The sequence below is a fragment of the Epinephelus fuscoguttatus genome, linkage group LG7, assembly GCF_011397635.1.
Source record: "Epinephelus fuscoguttatus linkage group LG7, E.fuscoguttatus.final_Chr_v1".
In the NCBI taxonomy this organism is placed as follows: domain Eukaryota; kingdom Metazoa; phylum Chordata; class Actinopteri; order Perciformes; family Serranidae; genus Epinephelus; species Epinephelus fuscoguttatus.
Window position 1 is genome coordinate 16,732,402 of NC_064758.1, and position 18,318 is coordinate 16,750,719.

At 41.0% G+C, this 18,318-nt stretch overlaps 1 protein-coding gene, 1 long non-coding RNA gene and 2 other non-coding genes across 5 annotated transcripts in view; 1 reads left to right on the top strand and 3 right to left on the bottom strand.

Annotated features, from left to right (window-relative positions):
* Positions 1-83: 83 nt before the first annotated feature.
* LOC125891137 (uncharacterized) lies at positions 84-11,578 on the bottom strand. The gene is made up of 4 exons (XR_007449606.1): positions 11,469-11,578; positions 11,111-11,151; positions 10,884-10,984; positions 84-1,344 (listed from the first exon to the last, which is right to left on the bottom strand). It is a non-coding gene; the product is annotated as an uncharacterized LOC125891137 (long non-coding RNA).
* trnam-cau (transfer RNA methionine (anticodon CAU)) lies at positions 3,255-3,326 on the bottom strand. Its single transcript has one exon. It is a non-coding gene; the product is annotated as a tRNA-Met (tRNA).
* slc26a6 (solute carrier family 26 member 6) overlaps positions 3,607-18,318 on the top strand; it is a 30,566-nt gene continuing 15,854 nt past the window's right edge. Inside the window, exons 1-11 of one of the 2 annotated variants that reach the window (XM_049580114.1) lie at positions 3,607-3,756; positions 4,176-4,302; positions 12,517-12,656; positions 13,923-14,062; positions 14,274-14,384; positions 15,944-16,119; positions 16,554-16,718; positions 17,077-17,229; positions 17,348-17,430; positions 17,531-17,678; positions 17,766-17,879. In XM_049580114.1, coding sequence (XP_049436071.1) covers positions 12,529-12,656; positions 13,923-14,062; positions 14,274-14,384; positions 15,944-16,119; positions 16,554-16,718; positions 17,077-17,229; positions 17,348-17,430; positions 17,531-17,678; positions 17,766-17,879 — 1,218 coding nt within the window. In that variant the 5' untranslated portion in view covers positions 3,607-3,756; positions 4,176-4,302; positions 12,517-12,528. Of the gene's footprint in view, positions 3,757-4,175; positions 4,303-11,600; positions 12,219-12,516; positions 12,657-13,922; positions 14,063-14,273; positions 14,385-15,943; positions 16,120-16,553; positions 16,719-17,076; positions 17,230-17,347; positions 17,431-17,530; positions 17,679-17,765; positions 17,880-18,318 lie in introns of those variants that run through there. The other variant, XM_049580113.1, reaches the window with a different exon arrangement.
* On the bottom strand, positions 10,678-10,749 carry trnam-cau (transfer RNA methionine (anticodon CAU)). Its single transcript has one exon. It is a non-coding gene; the product is annotated as a tRNA-Met (tRNA).

Consider the following 18,318-nt stretch of genomic DNA (forward strand, 5'->3'; position numbering starts at 1 on the left):
TTATTTTAAATTCAAGAGCAAATCTCAAAGTTTCCAAAGGTCACGCACTATTCTGTCTGTTCCAGTGCATCAATTTGGGGAAATATGTTTGATGCTGATGATTTGGCAGACATGTAGGATCTTTCCACATGCTGAAATGATAAACAATATGAAGTCGGTGGTTTGATTATTTTAACAACAATTAAACTAAACTTCCGTTCAAAAAATTAAACAATCTTCCATTTGTGTCACATGTTAACGTGGACAGAGTAGTTTCCTGCACATTGTAAAGACTAATCAATCAGTGTGTTTTGTAAAGTGGTGTTTCTTACAATAACAAGGCTTAAACAGGGAAGGGAAATAGTTTTAATGCATTGCTTTAGTTTTGTTGGAAAATATTATTTCAATATCAGTTTTACAGTTAATGCCCTCACGATCTCACACAGGCTCCGCCCCCTACTAGACTCTTTGGGTGATGCTTATCTATTAATGATCACGTGCATGCACACTGGGAAAAGCATAAACGTAGCCGGTCAGTCAAGACTTGCCTACCTGAATACATGCGGACCCCACAGTATGTATACCCAAAGAGTCCAGAAGAATGCGCCGCCTGTTTTAATAGAACTAGGGTTACAATATCATAACCTTCATTTCTCAGTGCCTTATATGTTTCCTTCTAGTCCTTAGTTTTCTTCCACCAGTGAATGCTGGCTCTGACATAATTATGCTGCCATTTATGCCAGAAATCTTGAAAATATTTAGATGTCAAGAAACCATCTTGGAAAAAGGAAACTATAATGATGTAATGCACAATTAAGCTTTTCAAAATTTATTGGCTACTGTATGTCCAAGAGATTCATTATTACAACAGAGTCATTACTGATAAGAGTGGTTTGCCAACTGATTAAATTAATATTGAGATATTAAGAGTCATATTTAGCCCTCTCGTACTGATAAAACTCGATCATAAATAAAAGCTGGTGCCAGCTGTGTGTGTCATTCTATGAACATGGGGGTAAAAGTCCACTCCTTCCGTCCTGCTGTTTTTAATGGAGGTCTTCTTTCACTGGCTGAGGAAACAGAACTGGCCTGCCACTGGTTGAAACACGTAGAAAAAGCACTGTAAAGAACTTCAGAAGCTGAGAGGCTGTTTTTGACTTTTATCAACAAACCCAGAGCCCACATTTAGAGATCTTAGAGGAATTTCTCTCCTCACTGGAAACACACATTTGTAGGCTTGTAAGACCATCTTGATGACGTGAATTCAACATTCTGTTTTGTTCGCTTTATCAGTCTGGCCCCGCTGCTGCCACAAACACTTTCCAGAAATTAAAATCCAATCAGACCTCACCAGACAGCAGTCCCCTGTGAAATGAAGTGAGAGAAAACTTTAAACAGGTGGCCATCTTAACTTAAAAAAATATATTTACAAACATGAAAACCTGCGGTATCAAAAGCAAGCAAGAAAAAAACACTGTGTTGGACGTCAAAAACTTTCTGTGAAATAAGAAAATGTACACTTCCATTAAACAGTAGCGTCAGATCTAAACATGAAGCATTAGAGACTTGAGCAAAACCAACACAGTCACCCAAGATGAGGCTTGAATCTATTGGTTTGTAGACTCCCGCTTTGAAGCCTCAAGTTAGGCATTTCAGCTGTAGCCATCTTCTTTTTTGGAGCCAGACGTTACCATATTTGGGGGAGAGGCAGGCGCTGTGCAGGAGAGAGGGTTAACTGAGAAGCCTAAGATACTATCTACAAACAGCATGATTCTCAAAGTGGCCCACTGCATTATGCATGCATAATTTTAAGCCTTAATAAAATGTAAGCAAGTGAGTTATATACAAATTCACACTGTGCAGTTGTCATGAAGGGGGAAAACTAGCTCTAGGGACCAAAACTGTTATTTGTACCAGGCTGTAAACATGTTTATTTCTGCTGTAAAGTTCAACATTTTAACACGGGGGTCTTTGGGGATTGACTCGCTTCTGGAACCAATCTCAAATGGCCGTTTCAAAGAACTGCAGCTTTTGGCACTTCAGTGTTGGCTTCATTTTTCAGCCTGGAGGTTGCTGCTTGGTTTCACTGCCCCACCTGGTTAAATGTTTCAAGCCTGTTTCACCTCTGGGTGTGGTCAGAGGTGAGTTCTGTTGCACCTGTAAACACACCCAAAACATTCCCATGTGTCACTCCACAGACAGTTAAGAGCGTCCCCTGAGCAACAAGAAAAACACACAGTGCTCCCCTTTTCTGCCTCTTACCCTACCCACTCTATAATTTTCATACAGTCCCTTATGTCAAATACTACACATATAAGGCTGGTTTTACACACCTACATTAAGACCATCAAAAGTTATTCTCAACATCCAGTGAAAAATGTTCTTCATTTGTTCATAACCAGACAAATTAAGACAACTAACCCACTTCATAGAGAACTAGAGTGAAAGGTTAATTTCCAGCAGAAAGAAGACATCAATCCATGTTATTGTGTCAGTCATATTGCCTGTATCAGTGCAGTTTATTTTCTTTCTTTTTCCACAACCAGTGCCCTTTGTTGACGAGCCCCCCAAAAACGCACACACCCAAGGCAGCTACAGGTTTAATGTCAGCAAATAAAGTCACCATGTGGATAATCATTGCTTCTTTTATAAAGGACACAGGTGGATAATGCTTCTCTGCATCTGCAGCATGATTTCAAGATGCTAAAATGCACACATCACACCTTATTTATTTATCTTTTTTTATTGAATACCAGATGATAGTCGTTATTTTGACAGTGAAGTCTGCCTCCTCTGCATCAAAACAAACGATTAGTCAAACTATATTTAAAGCACTTCTTAGGGTTATAAATTTTTTTTTGTTATTATTAACAGTAGTAACAGATAAGCAAATTGCTTATTTTAAATAGGAATCCATTTTAAAAGACTCTTGATGGTGGCTCCTATTATCATCAACATTGTAATTATTATTTTTGCATTTATCTTTTAATGTTTTTTAATTTATTTTGTCTTGTCTTATTTTGTTATCTTCCTATGAATACATTTTATAATGGTTTATAACACTCCCCTTTATTGATCATCATTACAATGTAAAAAAACAAATTTATACATGATAAATAACTAACTCAATTTAAAAGAAAAAGGGAGAGGGAAGGAAATTTAGAAAAAATCGACCAGCGGCGGACATTTGTACTTCCGGTTTGTTTCACTTCAGTTTAATGCCCCTTCAGGGTCCATCCGAAAATAATAGAAGGGAACCTCCGAGAAAATAGATCTAGCAGAGGATGGTTTCGATCCATCGACCTCTGGGTTATGGGCCCAGCACGCTTCCGCTGCGCCACTCTGCTTACGAAAGATCGCAGTTAAACTTGAAACTATACAAATCTGGCTGAGGACGTTATTATGTTGAGATTTATATGTTCATGGTTCTGACAATGTTGCTGGTGTCACCAAGGTTATGTTCTGAAGCCCCGAATTACAGATGCCCCATAAACGCCTCCTACGCACTGCAGGCGTCGGTGTCCTATAGTGTCCCTCGCTCAGCCCAGGCGGGTAAACTCTGTGTATAAAACCTATAACAGTCTATGTGTGAAACTCATTCAAGTTTCTGAAAAGTAAAACAAAAAATTTGCAGTGTAAGATGTCCAAGAGGGACCACTGAGTGGAGCTGGCGGTATTGTAAGGGAACATTGCAACGCTGGAACGTTAAATGGCTGTCAGAGAGAGAGAAGGGCGAACTCCATCTTACCTTTCTTTCCAATTAAGAGGATTATTGTGGTGAGTTAAAGTTAGCTGGTTAGCATTACTATTTTGTTGTAATAGAATTGAATTGTTTGTGTGTAAATGGTAAACTAAATCCCGCCAGTATATGTAATATTTCGTGTGATGTGAAGTAAACAAGTTTTTTTGCAATTAGCTGTCTACCTGCTCACTCCCTGGAAGCTAAGCTAAGTGCAGCATGTTACATTAGCTAATTGCTTAAAGCTGTTGTGCTAGCTTTAGTAAAACACATAAGGGAATTTTTGTGTTTGAGTTAAATTAAAGTCTCATGTGGTGTAAAAACGTAAAAGGCCAGAATTGTATTATTTTGAAAACGAGATAAAAAAGAAAAAAAGATAATTTAGTTCAGAAATTATTGTGACACTTGATTGTTTATGTAAATTACTATATAAACAAAAATCTCTTCTTTCTTCTAGGAAGAGTAGTTTCTGTTGACAATGTGGAGCTGCTTCATTGGGTTTCTGGACTGTCATGGCTGCTTGTGGATGCCAACATCTTTTCTGGACACTGACATCTGGATATTGTACCGTTCCAAGATGACTGGTAGGAACTAAATCCAAGGAAACAAAAGAAGAATCACATTTATTTGCTTTTTTCCTAAGATCTCAGATATCTATATGTATCCTCCTGAGATCCAAACTTTGGTATGCATTTTTAATTCCTATAGGACCCAATAAATATAAAAAATTAAACATTGTCAATGACAATTAATGTCCTCAAACGAGACATCAATTAAGTCTTAATGTCCTCAAACAGGTACGTCCTAATAAACAGCGTCTTAGCTTGTTACTGTTTCTAAAATTGGTCAAATTTATTGACATATCAAACTACACACATTTTTAATCATAAATAAACAAGTTACAACCATAAAATATGGTCAGGCCTTGGACCTTGTCCCCTTTTGTATCAGGATTGATTATTTAAAACGAATACCTAAAAGTAAACCCTTAAAAGAAATAAGGAATGTTCACAGGGAAAAACAAAGAGTAGTAAAAACTGCTTACTGAATCAATTTGGTTAAACAGAGGAAGGCATTTTATTGAATCACAAGCAGGATACTACTAATACCTGAGTTTAAAAAAGGAAGTGTACCACAGAAATGAAGCTGAACTGAAGACCTCTACGAATATATACTTCATCTATCGTGTTTCTAAGTCAGTGGTCATATGTGTGTTTGTGAGGTGGGGGTCTTATTGCTGTTATGTTGAGTCAGCTATTGCAAGTATCTGTGCTGAACGATCTAAATGAATTAAGTGAACATAGAGAACCAAGTGAACCTGTAGCAAAACTAAACTGTAAGAACTTGGGTCTAAGATATTTTGGAGAACCTCAGATATTGATACCTGATATACTAAGGCTACATCCACATCCACACAGTATTTGTTATAAAACTATTGTTATGTTTATGCCAAGTGTCCACACTACTCTGCCTTTTTAAATAACTGAACCAAAGACCTTTGAAATCGCTGTTGACCCTGTTTTAATTTGAAAACTCCGGGTTGTGTTTTAGTCTGGACAGGCGGAAACTTTTGAAATTGATGCTGCAGACACCCACGTTCGCTTCTCGATTGGGTCTTATCAGTCAAGCCAAAACATTAGAACTAGGTCTACATACATTTTGTGGGTATCCCTGTCTCATTGCCATGGTTTCTTCTGTTGGTAGATACTGCCTCTGGTACCACTTTTATATGTTGCCATATTTCTGATGTGGATCTAAAATGCTCATGTCTACGGAGATTACTTTTGTTTTGAAACGCCACATTAAAATGAAAACATATTAGTTTGGGTGTGGCCTAAGTCCAGGGTTTGCAGCATATACTCTCCACCTGGGGAAGGTTACATATCAGACATGTTACACTTACCCTAGGGCCACACTGCCAACGAAGTGCTGCGAAGCGCAGCACACCGAAATTCTCGCACAAGCCTGTTCACATCAGAAGGGCATTTCTCCACGCCAGCTGTTGTCTTTGTCACATTTGGGGCTGTTTTTCCATCATGGGTAAGTAAATAACCTCATAAAATTATACGCCATGTTTTCCTAACAACTGTACATGTATGTCCACTTCTTAGTAATGAATATATGCATATAAACACACACACATATATACATCGCATTTGTCAAACGGGGTGTTTTATTTTGAAATTTGTTTTATTCTGAAAATTGACCGGATGTGACCGGTTGTTGTTCCTTTGTTTGACTTCCTGCCCGGCTTGACACATTTGCTCACGGCTCGCGCAGAAAATAGACCAGACGCTGAAACAATCGCTGCAGGGCCGGCTGCGGAGCTGCGCGGCCGGTGTGGATGACACAATCGGTTAACATGGGTGCCGAAAAGAAACTGGTTACGCTTCTCGGCACTTCGAGGCTATTCGTAGCGCGGTGTGGCCCTGGCGTTATAATTAACAGCTCAGCTTCTTTCACATGAACGTGATCGTAGCTGGGTTGGGAAATCCAGAGTTAACAGAACCAGATAATAATTGGCTTTTTTGATAACAGTTATCTAAGATCACCTACATTAGGCCCAGTGAAGCCAGATAACTCAAAGAGAGCCAGACGACAGTGAAGTTGCTTCATGATTTAAGATAATCAGCTCTGGTTTGATGCCTTCGTTGACCCATTCAGAGTGTCTACAAATGAAGGCTTAATCTATGTTACTGTGCCAATAGAATAGAAGAGATTGCCACTTGGGCTTGACACATAACAAATTGACCAGTTCTATTGACAAACAGTGAGTTCAACTATTAAGCAACAAAATGGGTTTGAATTAAGATAATGATGGCCCCTGATGCTACTGTGGCAGTAACAGAGAGAAAACAAAGACATTAAGAGAATTAGAAAGAGGAGAGGGGGAGACACATGGAGACACAGTAAAGCTCTGACAGAATAGAGAACTAAAGATAAAATCTGTGACACAGTACCAAAAGAGTCCAGAAAAATGAGAAAACTAGAACAATAAAACAGTCTCTAAAGAAATCTGGAGTTCCTTCATTTTAGCTCAAAGATGGTACTTCACTTCATCCCTATAGTGAGCTCACTAATGACTAACACACTGGTACAAGTCTTTTAACCTTGGCCTGAACTAATGCTGTTTACTGACATCTGGAGTAGGTGGCTTATATCCCATATTGATAGAGTAAGTGGAGAGTAACTGTATTGAGTTTCATCCTTCCATCCATTTTCATCCACTTATCTTGGGCTGGGTCGCGGGGGCAGCAGGCTGAGCCAAGTACTCCACATGTCCCTTTCTCCATCAACACTTTCCAGCTTCTCCTGGGGGACCCCAAAGTGTTCCCAGGCCAGATGAGATATATATAATCCCTCCAGCGTGTTCTAGCTCTGCCCCAGGGCCCCCGATCACTTGGATGTGCCCAGAAAACCTCTAACGGTAGGCGCCCAGGAGGCATCCTGATCAGATACCCGAACCACCTCAACTGCCACCTTGACGTGAAGGTGCAGTGGCTCTACACTACTCTACTTCCTCCGAATGTCTGAGCTCTTTAACCTATCTGCACCCTTCTGCAATCTTATTCTTTCAGTCACTACCCAGAACTTATGACCATAGGTGAGGGCTGGGACATGGATGGACCAGTAAATTAAAAGTTTTGCCTTCTGGCTCAGCTCCCTCATCACCATGACAGACTGGCGTAGCACCCGCATCACTGCTGACGCCTTGCCAAACCTGTCCATCTCACGCTCCCTTCTACCCTCACTCATAAACAAGACTCCAGAACACTCAAACTCCTTTGCTTTGGGCAGTAACTCTCTCCCAACCCAGAGGGGGCAATCAACTGTTTTCAGGCAGAGAACTAGATTCGGAGGTACTGACTCTCATCCCAACTGTTTCAAACCCGGCTACAAACTGCCCCAGTGCATGCTGGAGGTCATGGCGTGCTGAAGCCAACAGGACCACATTGTCTGCAAAGACTAAGGATGCAATTCTGAGGTCACCAAACCGGACACTTTCCTCTGCCCGGCTTTTTGCTCCACTCGGTTACAATGGGCAACCCTGTATTGAGTTTTGTGTGATGCATTTTCAGCACTACATAGGTAAATTTAATTCAACCACAAAACAAAATTAGCATGTTAGCCAGCTATTTTTAGGTAAAGGCTGGGTTTTCCTGTCTCACAAAGCTGGCTCACTTTTTGATGTAGATCACCATGGTGACCAATGCTGCAAGGCTTGGAGCAGGTTCATTTCAGAGGATTAGATCAAAATTTACAAACAGCCACCTCTGAGAAGTAATGATCACTACAGGACCCTGACTTTATAATTAAGTCCTACTATCAGAGGATGGTTTCAATCCATTGACTTCTGGGTTATGGGCCCAGTGTGCCTCCTCTGCACCACTCTGCTACCAGACACACCAGATGGACCTCAAACCCACAATTCCCTGCTTGGGAGGCCAGTGGCATATCCATTAGGCTACTGGGGCTTTACACACCACACATTTGACGAGATATACTGCTGGACAGTGAGTACCATTATTAAACAGCAATATGGGAGGCACAGTGTGGGGTCTAAATTAAGATAACAATGGCCCCTGATGCTACTGTGGCAGTAACAGAGAGAAAACAAAGACATCAAGAGAATTAGAAAGAGGAGAGGGAGACACACGGAGACACAGTAAAGCTCCAGAGACAAAATCTGTGACATTGTACCAAAATGTGTCCAGAAAAATAGGGAAAAACTACAACTATAAAACAGTCGGCTCATTTTCGATTAAAGATGATTCTTCAGCACATCCCTGGGGTGAGCTCACTAATGACTAACACACTGGTAACCTTGGCCTGAACTAAATCTGTTTTTCTGACGCCCACAGTAGGTAGGTGGTTTATATCCCAAATTCATAGGAGTCGAGAGTGACTGTATCAGTTCTCAGTGTTGTAGTCAAGGCCACCTAAACAGAGAGCAAGTCAGAACCAAGGCCAGAGTGTATTGAGACCAAGACACGACCAAGAGAAGAGGAAAAACCACCTTAAAACCAAGACCAAGGCAGGGCGAGACTTGACTCAAGACCATGATCAGACCAGTGCAAATCCCGCACTGCATGACACACTCAAGATAAATTGTGTACCATGCAAACCATGGCCTCTCTTCTTCTTCATTCACCTCTTTTATTGCCACACTGTAAATTTTTTGTGTATGTAAAAATGTACCATGAGAAATGTCATGATAAAATAATTGCAAGAGTGAATTTTATGTGTGGTAATTTTCTCTAAGCAAACAAATACAGCAGTAGGGAGTTGAAATCAAGTTAGCCATCATTTTCAACACTCTTTTGCGCCAGCATTTTAGTGCAGTTGTGGTCTTGGCTGGTCTTGAATTACAATCCTGTGTCCTCTTTGTCTGAGACCGATACAAGTGAAAATGCAAACTATTTTGAGATGAGACCCTCAAGATCTTGAGACCAGTCTGAAGCCCAAGACTGAGCTCCAGTACCACAATACTATTGAATTTTTGAACAGGCATAAATTGTATTATGCATTTCCAGCATTAAATTGGTAAGTGTGTTCTACCACAAAATGGGATTAGTGGGTTGCTCAGCTATCAGTTGCTGTTGTGGAAGTGTGTGCACAGTGCTGCTGAAGGCCAGCTTTTATGTTTTATTAAATCTTGCCACTGAAATAACAAAAGTGATCGGTTTTGTACATCATTAATGCCATCGCAGTTGTAGTTTTGTAAAAAAAAAAAAAAAAAGTGTTTATTGCTGCATAGGGAAACCAAGGAAAACAGCATCAGTTAACAACCAGCTCTGAGTGCCGGATATCCAAGATCACCGGTGCCGGGCTGAGTGAAGCCAGATAACCCAAAGAGAGCCAGACTAGCCTGAGTGTCAGACTGAAGCTCCCAGAACCTTCAGTCTGACATGGCTTCCATTGAAGGTGATTTACAAGGGGGAGGGAATTTGATTTTTCCCTAACCAATCAGTAGAGATCAACGACTCACCCAGAATCTGACGTCATTAGTATCCACGCCTCGGGGGTGCCGAAAACAAGCGAGCATTGCCCGTTTAAAATGTCTCCGTCGTCGTGCACGCCCAGCTGCATCGCCGTTAAATCCAGTTTAGCAGCTTCCTTAATTTGGTCCGCAATTAACGCGAGTAGTGGCAAAATACCTCAATAGCATCGTTAATGTGGTCTGTAGGATCTGTAGCGGTCGCCATTGTTGCTATCCTCACTAGTTACCCACCGGCGTACAGCTTGACATCAGCGTGGCGCTGATTGGCTAATCGCTAGACCCGCCCCCACCCCAGCGTTCATTGGGCCTTCCATCGTTTGGACGAGATAAATCGCAAATTCATTGCAGTATGCCAGACCAGAGATGCAAGCCTACTCAGTTGAGTGGATGGGGTCTATGGTCTGGAACCAGGCTAGAGCCAGACTTAACTGCACTGTCTTTGTGATTTCAGATTATTAACTCTCGTTGCATTACGGCGGGTTCACACTGGACACGGAAGCACCCCGATTTGTTAATTGTCACGTAGACGCCCGTTAGCAGTTGCCTAGTCGGTCACACCAGAGCCACATTTCTCTGCACCGGTCAGCTAGTGATTCTGCTCTCTGCTCTGTTTAAATCACATGTAGAGCTCTGTCTCTGCTTGAGTGTGAGTGTGTGTGTGTGTGTGTGTGTGTTATTTATCATAGTCAGATCATTCGTATATACTGTATTGTTTACAATACATTTTCAGTGTGTTTTCTAGCCAGATTAGCTCATGGCTCACAGGAGAAATAGACCAGACACTGAGACTTTCACTGCAGATCGCGAGTAGCCATGTTTAACATTGGTGCCGAAAGCAAGCGGTCCAGTGTGAACCCGGCTTTACACTGTTGACACATTCAGTGGCTACAAATGAAGGTTTAATCCACGTTACTGTGTCAGTCAGAAAGTAATGGAAGAACCTTCTATAAAACACTGTTAGCAGAGGATGGTTTCGATCCATCGACCTCTGGGTTATGGGCCCAGCACGCTTCCGCTGCGCCACTCTGCTGTTGCTGTTTGTAGTAATTCGGACTCAAAGGCACAAATGCCTTATCTGTTAGACCTCTGTGGGAACCACAATGTGGGCTTTGAATTAAGATAATAATGGATAACGAAGAGTGAAAAACTTCCTTGTGTACTCACCCGTTTCATCAACGTCTGGGTTACAGTCCCAGCACACAAAAGGAACTCCAAGGAGATGTACATAGGGGATTTTGTTTTAGGGATTTGACAATTTCAGCTGTCTGATTCACCAGGAGCAAAGAAATGAGAGACAAAAGTGTGACTCAGCATGGAAAAGATCAATGCCTGTTACCTATAAAACACACAGCAAGACAGCACATTGTTTGTCCTGCCTGGTTAATCAGTACCTTTTCTTCCAGTGATCAAGCAGGCCCTCCCATTCAGTCTCCTGTGGGGTAATCATAAATTAACAAGAACAACACTGACTGAGCTGAAATGGCTGACTAATCTAATCACACAAGGATACAAGATAAGACAAAAACACATGTAAGACCACAGATAAGATATATCTAAGACCATCTAGTGTGAAGTGAATATATTATTGTATGTTTTGCAGTTTTGACCGGATTCACCCGAACTCTCATTTGTTGCGTTTCCTGTGGTTATTTATGCTGTAAATACCGTCTCAAGCTAATTTCTTTAGGTAAAAGATGACAGAATAAATTAAAAAAGCAATGACAGTAAGTACAAAAACAGTGAACTTACTCTGTAAATGATCACCAATGCGTGGTCATCTCTGATTTCTTCGGCGCTTGTTACCATTCTTTATAACAACTGAGCGTACGGTTGAGAACTTTGCCCCGTCCCTCCAAAACAATGTCCAGTTTAGATTAGATTTCTCTTCAAGGTCTCAAGGCACAGCAGCAGCACCACAACACAGACAGAGGCCAGTGTCTCCCTCAGACAAGTGAAGGAGAGAGGAGACAGAGAAGAAAGCGGAAAGTATATCTGCAAGGGTTTATCTTCTTATCTATTTGGTCAGAGAAGCCTCTCTGTGGTGGATTTTAAAATTAAACCTTCCCTTCATCTGTTGACTGCAACAAAAAGCAATCACAACTTGTCATTTGGTACCACTTGGAGCCACTTGGATCTGATGGAAAACTCTACAGCAGATTCAATTTGAAGCCCGGGGACCACTGCACACAGGGAGGATTAATTCTTCATAAAGAGGGATGTGCCGTCTTATGATTGAAGAAACCTTTTTTTAAATTTAGGTGGAAGATTGTTATTACAGCACTGACCAGAAATAGACTTGGAGTTGGACCGGTTTTCTCTGAAGTGGAAGATTGGATAAAATACATCAGTATAGAGGACAAAACATTATATCACCTCCTCTGAAAACCTACATGAAACTTGCACGGTTCATCGCGGAGCTTCAGTAGGTTGTGGGCGTTTTGTACAGGAACTATTTTCAACATAATTAAACATTTTTCTGATACAGCTGGAACACACAAGGTAATTATTACCAAAAGTTTCAAAAAGTTCAGTCCCAGAGAGATCGTGATCAGGGACATTATTGAACATGAAACTAACACATTGTATGTTTTACAGCTGTTATTGTGCCTTATCTTATGGATTTGTTAACATGTAGTGCTTCTTGTTTTATAGTTTTAATTCTTTTCTAACAAAATGAAAACACTGTCGAAAATACATCGGCAGTATTTCATGCATTTATGATGAAAAAACATATTTTCTGCTAAAAACCGAGCCAGCATTTGGAAAGAAAAGAAGCTATTTTTTGTTTATGTTGCAGCTAGTCATAGCCATGGCAGAGAGGAGACGCATGGGCTACAGTGTGCAAAGGGACATCCTGGATGAAGGAGCAGTGGATGAGATCGCAGAAAAGTCTGACTCAAAAACACCTCTGTCTGAGAAGGTCAAAAAGTCAATGAGGTAAAGTTCCCCACATGTAATCTACTGTGCACCTCAACTCTCTATATCTAGACTTGCTTTGCCCGTGGGCCACTTTTGCAAAATGACAGATTGAAATTATATTATTTATCAGTATATATAGTAAATAAGTTGCCTATTTCTAACCTTTCTACACCTGCTGTTCTAACTCATCTTTGCTAGAGGCAAATCCAGCTGCAGAAGCCCTGTATGAGTCAGGTGTACGCAGGGTAGTTCTAGGACCTCTGTCAGGTGGTTCCTCCCCTGACACTTTTTTTTTAATAAACGAGCTGTATTTTGATGCATTTTATGTACACTGGCACCTTGTTTACATTCGAATATCAAAAAAAAGAAAAAATCTCAGTGTGAATCAATTTATTTTCATTGTGAATTAGAAAACAGTCAGCAGGCCACCCAGCACCTTATAACACAGCGGTTACACTCAGAATAACTTAGTCTTCATACACCACATTTCTTAACAAACAAATCACTAAATAATGTACAGTGTTCTGCCTGTACATTTTAGTTTAAGCTAGAACCCCGACCTTTGATTGCATAAACAAAATGAAATGAACAAGGACTTTATCACTCATCATATTACACTCAGCAACGTATGTTACAAGTCCAGCTTTATCTACTGGTTTTTGTCTTCTTGCAAAAGCAGTACAGGGGTGTGCATGTCAAAAGGTCTTTGGTCAGGTAGGTACAACATGCAATTATATGGGTACACATTAAAAGCTGTTCCACTTTTGTCCACATTTTAGGTTTAAGTCCCTGGAAATAACAGAAAAAGAAGACGTTTTTTATGTGGTTCTTTACACAGTAAAATTGTATCTTTGAGTCGTCTGTGTCCAAAATATATACTTGCATAAACATACCTACAGTCACTTGACAAGTCAGTAAAATATACTTTAATAATGTCAAAACATGTTAAAATGTATAAATAGATATCCACAAACAGAGTCAAGACCAAATCTATGTCTGAGACCAAAAGCAGCAAGTCATGTCTTTCCAAATGTAGGAATGCTGTTTAGTTCTTTAATTATTACAGGAGCAAACATGTAAGTGTAACGTCGAAAGACAGAGATGATAAAAGATTATCTATTAACTTTTTTGGTAGCTTGATGTAGTAAGTTAACATCGAAAGTGGCAAAAACAGGGTCAAAACAACATCAGTCAAGTAGCCTGGAGTTCAGACTTGACATGTACGCTGATATTATCCTCCCTTCTTACTCTTCTTTCCTCTGTCTGTTTCTCTGACAATCTCAGATGTTCCGGTGCCAGGTTAAAGAGCTGCCTGCTGGATAGTGTTCCTGTTGTATCGTGGCTGCCTCGTTACTCCATCAGAGAAAACGCCCTGGGTGACCTGATCTCTGGGATCAGTGTGGGGATCATGCAGTTGCCGCAGGGTGAGGATGGAGGTTCAGGAGATCAGTTCAGTAGAGACGCAGTGAGGGGCAGACAGGTGGAAGAGATGAGGAAAGAGATGTTATAATTTATTTTAAATGTCAGTCTGTTGGTTGTACATTACCCTGCTACTCAGTATCTTGCTTGTTATAGCTGTTTTCTAATTATTACTGTATTATAAGAACTCACATTTATCCTCTGCTATCCTTGCAGGTATGGCCTATGCCCTGTTAGCATCTGTTCCCCCAGTCTTTGGCCTTTACTCCTCCTTCTACCCAGTCCTCATCTACTTCATCTTTGGCACATCCAAGCACATCTCAATCGGTTTGTACTTTAACACTTGCTGTATCTGCACACCAGGTCATGTTGACAAGGGGGGTTAATCCACCACAAGGTTGTGTGGATAGTACTTCAAAGACGAGCAAGCAATATTGCAGAATTACCAACGGACTTCCCTAATCCACAAGGCACAAGCGCAGACATAGGGAAGGTAAGGTTAGCTCGCTGCTATTGATGACTACAGGGGCAACAGCTTCAGTCAAAGCTGTTGATGTGCTTGTTTTTAAAGCTGAGACCTGGTGTCAAACTTTCATTTTATTTTAATTTAATTTTCTTTATTTGTCCATCCATACAGTACAGCAATGGGCAGTGAAATGTGTCTCTACACCTTTCCCTCTTTCATGCACACGCCACACACATGCATTAAATGAGAGAGGTAGAACAGGGTCAGCCATTGTACAGGGCACCTTGGCAGTGCTCAGGAGGTGAACTGGTCCGTACGGGGACTTGGACCGGCGACACTTTTGTTCCCCAGCCAAGTCCACACAGACTGATTTACTGCCCTATTTCTCTAAAGTTTTAATTATGCATGAGTAAATAAGAGAGGAAAAAAAGCGCTTGAACATTCACAAACAGCTAAGATACTCTGCTCTTTGAAGACTGAGTTTGGTCTGATCAGATGTGATTGATAGTAGCATCTCTCTGTCAACATGAGCAACTCAGACTCTGAGTTTAATAGAGATGTGAAGTGAGAGGAGCTGCTGGGTCTGAAAGTGTTTTCCCCATTCTACTGTACATTCCCATATAGCAGTAATTTAAGTTTATGCTCTCGTCAGCAGTTTAAATGATGTGCCATACTTGATATTTGTCTTCTTCAAGTTTAAAATTCAGAAGTAAACATTTAAGTTGCAGATGTGTCTTCAGTTTCCTCAACACCGCAATCTTTAACTTCCACACACTGTTAGTAAAGCACATTACACGATTTAAAGCTGTGTGTCGTAACAACACAGCACACTGGATATTAATTTAATTGGATATTTCTTTGTTGAAATACACTTTTAGGGTTATTAACTTTCTCCCCAAAGTGTTTAATGTACACAGGCTTGTAGCAATTTTGTTAAACCAAAGAAGCAGATATTTTCTAACACAGCTGTTAATCTTTTTCACTGATGATTAATACCACAGAGCTGATCCAAGTCATAGAAGTGCTGCAACTGTGAGTCATGTAACATTGTCTGTGCAAAAATGAATCGGACATTTACTTCTGGAACCAGCGCTGCCTGAAACAGCTCATCACCCTTAGGAACTTCATTTTTTTTAACTTATTGCTCATTTCTGTTTGGTAGGTGTAAGTACATCACCTTCCAACAGAATCAGTGAGAAGGGCACAGACAAAGCAAAAATGTACACCAACCAAAATGGTTAGAAATGTTTGTACTTTGGCAGAAGATTATCTATTCACATATGACCCCGTCAGTCGTGGCGAGAAATTGGGTTTCAGGACCAAAGTGGCAGCGAGAAAAACATCTCTCTAAATATCCATTATGTTATTGTACTGTATGGCCAGCAAAAACATGTCTTTATGTCTCTGTCTCCCTTCTCAGGAACATATGCGGTGATGAGTGTGATGATAGGAGGGGTGATAGAGCGATTAGCCCCAGACTCCAACTTTATGATATGGGACAATGCGACCAACTCCAGTATAGTTGATGTCATCAGCCGGGATGCAGAGAGGGTCAGAGTGGCTGCAGCTGTCACCTTCATGTCCGGATTGTTTCAGGTAAATTGGAGTCACTTGATTCTCTGGTCTGGAAGTCACATACTTGAGAGCAATCTTCCCATTGGGCTTTGCTGTTTTTGGGTAGATGTGCTGTCAAAACCATCAAGAGGCACCTGCTGCTAAGAAGGAATACATCAGTGAATAAAATAAAATACTGTAGAAATACTAAAAGCTTGCATCGCTATTGTATTTGGGAAGAAGTTCTTCTCGTGCAGCTGTGATGCTACACACTGGCTATCACCTTCGCCTGTTTGAGTAAACAAGTTTGTATTTCCATAAATGTTAATTTCATGCACAGGAGTGAGTGAGCGTCAAGTATGAATTGCTTTCCTGGTCGTCTTTTGAAGCTATAAGTGCATGGCTACTATCTTCCTGTTTGTTCTTATTCATGTGAAGCTCCATGAGTTTTTCCATTCTGTGTTATGCATACGTAGATTCTGCTTGGCCTAGTCAAGTTTGGTTTTGTTGTGACCTACCTGTCTGAGCCGCTGGTCCGAGGTTACACCACAGGAGCTGCCATCCATGTCATTGTTTCCCAGCTCAAATACACCTTTGGCATCAGCCCTGTGAGATACAGTGGACCCTTCGCATTGATATATGTAAGAAAGAACATACTCAACAACACATGCTTGTTTCTACATGTTTTATTTATATATTTCTTAATGAGTAGGGCTCAAACTAATATTTTTTTTTAATCTGAGTGATTTCTGCAAGTGAAATAACATGAACTTTAACTATTATTCCTAAAACTTAGTCAAGCATCTTGTGCTGGAAAGTATAATATGTGTATCCATCTTGTACGCACGCTTTTATTCCCACAACATAAAACATTTGCTGAGCTGACAGGTAGAATCTAAAATGAGCTTTGTATGTATTTGATGTATATTTCTACTTATTTGTTACATGCCTCCTCATATAAGCATTTAAGGAATAATTATATTATGTCTTTCTTTCCAGACTGTGTTGGAGATATGCTATCTCATCCCACAGACAAACATTGGTACTCTTGTGGTCAGCATCGTCGCTATAATCGGCCTCATCCTCACAAAAGAACTTAACGCATACTTGAGTAAAAAACTACCTGTTCCTATACCTGTGGAGCTGCTTGGTGTGAGTATACAGAAATGTGTATGATCTACTTTAGGGACACTTAGTTCCTTATAAAGGGAAACACAGACACTATTACACTGGCGCACACTAATGCATCTCTTACTATCTGTTTCCCCAGATTGTTATTGCTACAGTGGTCTCCTGGCAAGTTAACTTGGAGGATAAATATGGGGTGGACGTGGTGGGACTGATTCCCTCAGGGTGAGAAACACACACACCCAACACACAGGAATGTTTTTAAACAAAGCAAAGTGAAGTATTTGTAATGGGCGATGTATTCTACTCTGTCCGTGTCCACCAGTCTCCAGCCGCCTGTTCTCCCAACTGCCTCTCTGTTTGGTCAGGTGATCGGGGATGCCTTTGCTCTCTCTGTGGTTGGCTACGGCATCGCCATCTCACTGGGACGAATCTTTGCCCTAAAATATGGATACAAGGTGGACAGCAACCAGGTAAGGAGGCGATGGATGGAATCAAGGATGTATGGCTCTTTTATGGTTGATACCTTGAATGTAAGTAGTGTGTTTTTCCTTGTTTAGGAGCTAATCGCCCTGGGTCTGAGTAACTCCATCGGAGGAATTTTCCAGTGTTTCGCCATCAGCTGCTCTATGTCTCGCACCATGGTTCAGGAGAGCACAGGGGGGAGGACTCAGGTTGGTATGAGAGGACATTATTCTGCCCTTGTGTAATACATTGTGAGAATACTCTTACCTCTCTTTGCACAGAGCTTTTAGTGTAGAAATCAGTGAGTAAACCACCCGATGACCATGAGCATATACACATGCTTAACCCAGTCTTTCCCATACATTGATTTTTTTTTTCAAATCTTATATCACTGTCCAGTTGCACGTGGCTCATTTGCTCAGCCCCTCCTTGCCCCGTTCTTTCTCTCAGTTTATCAGACAACAAATGAGACAAGAATTAGATAGCTAGCCACCCCTTGGTTTCTACACCTCGCTACCCATCGCTTTGCTGGGAGGAGAATGGGCAGCAGCTCTGGAGACGGACCCTCGGTCAGCAGCTGCAGAGGCTCAAGTTCAGCCAGCACAAACTCCAGCGCTGGGTGTCATATCAGGCTGGTGTCCAGTGGCA